The sequence below is a fragment of the Brassica napus genome, chromosome C7, assembly GCF_020379485.1.
Source record: "Brassica napus cultivar Da-Ae chromosome C7, Da-Ae, whole genome shotgun sequence".
Taxonomy (NCBI): Eukaryota; Viridiplantae; Streptophyta; class Magnoliopsida; order Brassicales; family Brassicaceae; genus Brassica; species Brassica napus.
Window position 1 is genome coordinate 22,116,577 of NC_063450.1, and position 8,291 is coordinate 22,124,867.

The 8,291-nt window shown below is 34.8% G+C and overlaps 1 protein-coding gene across 1 annotated transcript; it reads right to left on the reverse strand.

Moving 5' to 3' along the window:
- Positions 1–1,521: 1,521 nt before the first annotated feature.
- On the reverse strand, positions 1,522–7,455 carry LOC106381332 (ethylene-responsive transcription factor ERF087-like). The gene has a single exon (XM_048762429.1). The coding sequence runs from the start codon at positions 5,602–5,604 to the stop codon at positions 4,879–4,881; it is 726 nt and encodes a 241-aa protein (XP_048618386.1). The 5' UTR covers positions 5,605–7,455; the 3' UTR covers positions 1,522–4,878.
- Positions 7,456–8,291: the final 836 nt, after the last annotated feature.

An 8,291-nucleotide genomic window follows, 5' to 3' on the forward strand; every position in this document is an offset into this window, starting at 1 on the left:
CTTCCTCCTTTGAGATCATCAACCACAAAATCCCAACGGAAATCTCTCAACAACCATTCTCCATACACTGCATGTAACTGAAAAATCATCTGCAAATATTCAAAATAAAACACATTAGTAAACATAGAGAAAAGGGAAATGAAGAAGTTCAATAAACATTGCCGCAGACGACTTAGCATTAAGTCGTCCAGAAGACTTAAAGGTAAGTCGTCTAAAGAGGTCACTTTTGCAATTGAAAATTAAAAGGGACGACTTAATTCTAAGTCGTCCGGCTTTGTTTGTTAAAAAAAAAACTTCAGACGACTTATATATAAGTCGTCTACGAGAAACGGGCTAGTTTTGCATTTGACCGAATCGTGTCAGATCTTTGACTATTTCTGGACGACTTATAATTCAGTCGTCTCTGGGAAAGTTAAAATTTCAATATTTTATGAAAACTTGACGACTTACACGTAAGTCGTCCTAGGTTAGTTTTGTAATTGAAAAATAAAACTTGAAATTTAACTTTCTCCAGACGACTTAGATGAAAGTCGTCCAGCTAAACGACTTAATTTAAGGTCGTCCGGGATAAGCAAGGTTTGACCAGAAAATTGGGAAAAATTCTGGACGACTTTGCTTTCCCCGGACGACTTTAAATTAAGTCTTCTGGAGGGACGACTTTATATTAAGTCGTCTGGTTAAAGTTAAATTATGAAGTTTTATTTTTCAATTACAAAACTAACCTAGGACGACTTACACGTAAGTCGTCAAGTTTTCATAAAATATTGAAATTTTAACTTTCCCAGAGACGACTGAATTATAAGTCGTCCAGAAATAGTCAAAGATCTGACACGATTCGGTCAAATGCAAAACTAGCCCGTTTCTCGTAGACGACGTATATATAAGTCGTCTGAAGTGTTTTTTTTTAACAAACAAAGCTGGACGACTTAATTTAAGTCGTCCGTTTGACCAGAAGACTCATCAGTAAGTCTTCTACATACAGATGACTTACTAGTAAGTCTTCTACGCGAACAGATCTTGAAAAAAAATTCAAATTCGTACCTTAAACTAGGTGAGATGACTTCGTTTGCACACAGGGTCTTCTCCAACCACCCAGAACCTCAAACGAAAGCAACCGTAAGTCAAAACGAAAGAAATATGGCTCTGCAACCATAGCCCATATTTTGAATCAAAAGCTTGAGTTTTTTGGATGAATATAGAGAGAAAGTGAAAGAAATGTTGTTTTTAGTTCATAACAATTGAAACAGAGAGAGTGTAAAGAGATTTACGTGCATTAAAGGGCATTAAAAGCTCCAAACAGTTCGTACAAGGTTGTTGCCACTATTCATTGCAGTGGCAGTATTGTAAATACTTGAAGAAGATGAGGTTGAGACAGTAAAGAAGCCATTTTCGAAAAAAAAAAAAAAAAAATGTTAATGGCATTTTCGTAGATAAAGTGCAGGTGTGGGGTTAAAATCTCAAAAAAAAAAGGAGTCAAAAGAAAAGGTTAGTTTTCTGTTTGACTCCAAGTTTTGAGTCACTTTTGCAAAAAGCCCCGTATAATATTATTACTATAAATTTATAAATTTTATATTTTGTAACAAAATTTATTTTGAAAACATTATTATGTAACAATATTGATTTACATAATTTTTGTTTTATTTCTAAATTTGAAACATATGTGAAAATTAAATTAAGTTGAACCTACATAATAGAAAATTTGGTATATAGTTATTAATAAAACCAATTAAGTATTGATATTTAAATAATAAATCGAATTGTTTTTTAACCCAAGGGAATATACATACGTTAATAAAAGTAGAGTAAAATCTTATATATACGATATGATAAAAATCAAATGTTTCATCTATGAAAGGAGACGTAAATTAGTTGTATCACCTAATAAAAAGTCGGACATGAGACGAATGAACGGTTCTGTCACAATAACAAAGTTATTATAAACACATAAGCTAATCATATTGTTTCATGAAAATCAAATATCACTGGAAGGAATAAAAACATATGAAGAGGAATAAGCAAGTGAAGGCGCTGCTTTACATGCATGGAGAAGAGACTCTCGATGTGGTCTGGGAAAACAAGCTCACCAGCATCAGTAACACGCTTGTAACTTATACGATCTCTCCATTCGCTCTTAAAAGGTACATGAAGATAAGGCTTTGATGTGTCCATCTGTGTCCATCTTCATTTTTCAAAATATAGAGATTAACACTATCAAAGGGAAACAACATAGTAACTAAGGCTCATCAGAGCTTGTTTACCCAGCAATCCTCCATCTCTGTCACTGGATCTTCCTGATGTTTTTCTATGGCGGAACAACCCTGCCTCGGAGCCTGGTCAATTTGCAGCCTCAAAAACATGGGAGACTCTGTATCCGGCTCCTCCTTCAGTTCCTTGGCACAAGACAATCTGGTTCAAAACGAGAATTCCTAAGCATGCCTTCCTCTCGTGGGTGGCAATCCTCAATAGGTTACCAACGAAAGACAGGCTGCAGCAGTGGGGAATGAATGTTTCTTCGTCATGTCTTCTCTGTAATGCTTCGGACGAGAACCGTGATCACATATTTTTTGCTTGTCCTTATTCCCAAGAAGTATGGACCGAATTTTTCAGTTCTCCTGCCTTTTCTCCTCCAGCTGATTTTGAGGGCATCATCTCTTGGTTACCTTCCGCAGCAGGTAATTCTCAAGTCAAAGATATTTGCTACCTCCTTGTTCAAGCTATTTTATATGTGCTGTGGAAGGAAAGAAATTTGAGACTGCATACTTCAACTAGTAAACCATCCCATATTCTGGTCAAAGAGGTCAAGGTTCTTATTAAGGCAAATTTGTTTGGATTAGATCGGATAAGAGGTTCTTCTAGGCCTCAGCGATTGCAGCATCCTTCACCACATTTGGAAACATATCTTCTTCTCTGGTTTCGCCACTTCGATTCATAGTCAAAGTCTGCTCCATGGAATTCATGATCGCCAAATCATAGCTTCACATGTGTTTGTTATATTTATTTAGCCACCCATTCTGGTTGTCATTTAATTAAGTTGCTTCAATTTCTTGTATTCAAAACAGTATCCCCTGTGGGAAGGAAGAAGGAATAAAGAACAAGAACTTAAAAAAAAAAAAAAAAAAAAAAAAAAAAAAAAAAAATCTAAGGCTAGCCTTCCCTCATAAGGTATCATCATATGATGCAAAAACTTAGAAATACCCTCCGATATTTATCGGATTGAAGTTTTTAGATTTGACATCAAAGCTCATTATTATACGTTGATCATCAACATGAGCTTCATTTCATAATACACAACTGCATTGAAGCATTTCCCACGTGAGAAATATGTACAATGTACAAGGCTATTTTTGGTTATTGTTCTCCATGATTCTTGAACTCCCAATGTAAGAACCTGAGTCTGTATATCTTGGTATATAGATAATACCTTGTGTTTACCCTGCAATGGATCGTACCCTAAATAAGACCAACAAAATGGACTTATGTTTCTAGCATGACCACTCGATGAAATGCGGAGGGAAGCGGGATAAATGGCTGCTACTAGGGATATGACTACTAGCTGCTCGTATAGAAACCTCTGAAAGCGTCCTTCCTTCTCAATGCCCGGGCATATGTTTGGTGTGATCTGGTAAGGCTAAAACCCGTCTCAAACTTGGGTTCCAAAGTTTGAAGCCACGTAATAAAATCAAGACATGGACGCTGTCCGATAGGGGATTTCTCAAATCAATAGGGTTTGTATATTGAAAACTGTAGACATGAGAATTTGACCCTTCAGGATTCTGGTTTGGGAAACCAAAACACGATTGGCTTCCCTTATAGTGAGACGGTGAGCAGAAGACTCGCTGATCTCAAAGAGGACCGAGACCCCAAAGAGTTGATAAAACATGGAAGTGTGACGAAAGAAGAAAGAAGACCAGAGCTTTGACACAACCAAATCTTAATAATTCAACAAACTCACCATTTTCAAAACCTCTCTCTCTCTCTTCTGATTCTCTCTACTTTTCTCTAAAACCATCTTTAATGTTTCACTTTATTTTTTCAAAATATAGTAACTTGTTTTGGTCAAATCAAAATAGAATAACTTTATAATGGAAATGATTTTTGACTCAGTGGTATTATATTTTAGAATAAAAATAATAAATAAATGAATTACTCTATTTAGAGAGTAAACTTATTTTTTATTATATTATAGAACGAAAAATAAAGTAGATTAAAACATTCTTACTTCAAACTATATTTTAGAATGAAGTTGAAGATGCTCTAACGCTTCTTTTCTCTGGTGACTCTTTGGTTTTTTGGGGGTGACACATGGTTTTATCGCCGGAGAGTGCTTTTTCGGTTTAATATAAGTTATTTTTCTCAAACCCCATCTCGGTCTTTTGGTTGCGGTTTGTCCTTGGCTTTGGTTATCACTGTCCTTCTCTTGTGTGCTAATTGGTGTTAGATGGATTTGGGAGAAAATAGTTCTTATGCATTAGTTTGTCTCCTCATGGTGGGGCTTTGTCTCCCTGTTCTTCCAGAGGTGGTTTTGTACCTGCTGGCTTAGTTTCTCACAAATGTATTTTAGCTATGTATGGTCTTTTGCTTATATATGTTAATGAATCTTTAGTGTTAAAAAGATCGAACTATAAGAGACTTTGAACAATGACGGCATTTTTTCCTCTGGTTATAACTCACAACCGTAAGGCGTTAGGAAAAGTAACATGCGATCAAGAAACCTTGCATTTTATAAGCAACAATAACAAAATCTTTAGTTGAATTATTAGAGAAACATAAAACGCTACAAGAGAGAGAAAAACACGTGATATATTTCATTCCACTCCATAAAAGAGGCAAAAGGATTGTTCAATAAAAAAGAAAGTCACAAACTTGGGCAGTTCACTATTATTGATAGAAGAATGTGGAGGATGAAGAGCCAAACCCTTCTGTTCCACTCTCACCAAGACTGTTTTGATCCACAAAGCCATCGATCTCAAAGGAAAACGTATCCATGCCAGCATGCGCCAGATTCCAATAGCTATCGGTCTCCGGAATTGTAAGTTCAGCCCCAGAACAAGTACTTGGAGGAAGAGGTGCAAGCTCATGATTACAATGCTCATCATTAGTGTTCATAGACTGATAACCACATTCAGACTCATGTGTCCACCCACTGTATGCGAATTCAATAGAGTTTTGGTTTTGATTGTTCGCGGATAAATATAGATTGTTGTTGTTGCTGCTGTGAGGAGCTTCTAGTTGGCTTGGGGGGTTGAATAACTCGGAAATGAAACGTTGTGATTCATCAGGAGAGATGAAGGAAGTTACTGAGGAGCCACGAGGCATATCGGAGTAGACAAAGTTGGTCCGAGCAGTCAAGCCTCTAATAGACCGTGCGGCTCTATCATAGGCCAATGCAGCCTCCTCGGCTGTATCAAATGTACCTAGCCAATGCCTCTCTTTTGTAGTCGGGTTTCTTATCTCAGCTGCGTATCTTCCCCACGGCCTCCGCCTCACTCCTACATACTTGATTTCTTCAGTATGTTGCTGAGGTTGCGGTTGTTGCTGCTTTTGCCTATGACTCTTTTTTGATATAGAGGAAGAACCAGCATTTACATTACCATTGAAATCCATATTTAATTAGTATACTTTTGTTTACACTCGAAATGTGATAGATAATTGAATTGATGGATTTGGTTATGTGGAACAATTGAAATGAGGTGTGTTTAAATAGAAGAGGTCATTCATTATGTGGACCCTCTCGTTTATTCTAAAGTTCCCTTTGAGGAATTTTAAAGATACAAAAGGTGGGTCACATGGAAATGTGCAAAATCAGATGATCATCAGTCATCACCATCTAATCATATGATTGACAGTGAAATGAGTTTGTGGCTTTTAGGATTGGCCCAAGCAAATCATATAAGATTAATAGATTATGAGCCTATCTGCAATGGATATTTTTCCTCTTTTTAAATCTTATTTTCGTTTTACCTTTACGCATGCTATTATTTTTGGAACGTGAGATTCGGTTCTTTGTTCCTACTTATGATGACTTGTAGTTGTACCCTGTGGCGGACGTACATATAGTTTGGAAAGGGCACTTGCCCCACCATAAACTTTTTAAGTTAGTGTAATTTTGTCAAGAATTTTATTAATGCCTCTGTTAAAAATTCAGTTTATTAAGATATTTATTTATAGTTTGCCCCGAATAAAAAAAAATTCTAGCTCAGCCCCTGCAGGTTGTATCATGTTTTAATTTGGTTTTCATTCATGAACTTTGATAAAAGAGTTTTTTTTTTTCGTTCAACTTATACTGAAAATTCGTTAGCTTAGTATCCTAAAGCATTTTTGTTCTTTTTTTTGAGAAAAATCATTTTTACTCTTTTTTTGTTTTGTTTTTGGTTCGCCATCCTAAAACCGGTGTTTTGAGTTCTACATGCATGTCACATTGTCACTTACACTAAGAATATTTTCTTAATCATCATTACATCTGTACAGGTAAAATCATATTTCCGTCAAACTGAATTATAAATTCATGACCAGCATGCGTATAAACGATGGTCAACAACGTTAACTGTTTTTTTTTCTGGTGAGCTTCCGGCTGACTCTTGTTGAGTAAAACGTGCTTAACTGTAATACACATATTTTAAAAAGGTTTACTAATTCTACTATGCTACAACATATGGTAATATATATAGCCTATATGGTTAAAATAGAAGATAGAGTTTAAGAGTTAGATCTAGGGTTTAGTTCTAATTAATAGTTTATTTGATAAATAACTGAATCAGTCATCTACATAAAATAATACTAATGTAAGTTTTTTTTTTAACGCTGATTTATTATGATATGAAAAATATTACATAGACGATTCGACAACCGACAATACTATCTGGTTTATGAGGACTTGCGTCTAACTGCATCACCTGAGCCGTCCTATTAAAATCTACGCCTGACCAGATTTACTTGCACCATGTTGAAGATCCCTCGTAAACCTTTCTTTCGTAGTCTGGATAATTGTTTAATAACTCATTCTCTCTGGGATTTGAAACCTGGATTTCATGTAACTTGCATAGTCTGTATTCGAACCTCAGGCCTGAGTGTATAAACCTTTAAACCTTAACCAGTACGCTACGGTGCTTCCACCTAGCAATGTAAGTTAAATGAAGGATAAATCTTTTCTTTTGATCAACCATAAATCTAAATAACAAAATATCTCCTTTTTCCTTTCAATTACTATTTACATAATTTGTCATCTATTTCTGCCGTTTACCAAATTGACTCTAAAACTAATATGCAAAATTCTCGTTTCTTCTTTAATAAAAGAAATAACGTGAACTTCCTTAAATTTTTTTTTTAATTCATTGGTTTTTCTAGTTGTAGACCGAGTTGCCTTACCGATATATGTGCCACTTGATCTAATGATGGACTAATTACATGCTTTACAATACTCATGATTGCAAGCCCTGCCCTGCAATCTCTCGGATCCAAATCATTATTTTCACATCTTTTCATCATGATTTATCCGATATTTAATTGTTTACATGATTTTTTTATGACTAAAAAGCAATTTATATCATTATTATAGGCACTTTGCTATACAAAACTATTTATTCTCGTTTTCTTAATTTTATTTTGTGGCGTTTTCATATGACTATGCCAATGCGTTTTCATATGACTATGCCAATGCTTTTATGATTAGTCGCATGACCTTGAACATGTTCTTTATCCACGAAAGAAAATAAGCTGCATATGCATCGTATTATATTATTGTATTTTTTTTTTGAAAAATGCCATTATTGTATCTTATTATTATGTTTTCGGATGTACGTACGATTGATTTTATAACATAGAAGATTTATGAGTGTTACTGAACCTAAATAATAAGCTTAGTACATGTAGTTTTTAAATTTTTGACTACTTGTATACGTTCATAGGTTTATGCATAAACTCAAGTTTTGTTTGGGGTTAGATATTTACCAAACAAAGCACAATAGTTTAAATTAGTTTATTTTTTTTATTAACTTGAAGGTATTGCAGACCTATGAAAAAACTCAAAGTAATCTTTAATAGAAAATGTACTCCACTGATAAATCTTTTTTGGATATTCAAATAGGCCATAAACAATAGTTTAGTTAAATTTTGATTTTCGTTCGGTTGATCGTCAAATCTAATGTCATTAGTTGTTGTCAATGCACCTTTTTCTGGTTTAAATTTGACTTATAAAAATTGGCTAAGTGCTCGCATGCATTAAAATATAAACTCGATTAAACGATATAATAGCATAGATTCAATCATGGACGTATTATGATTCTCTAATGACT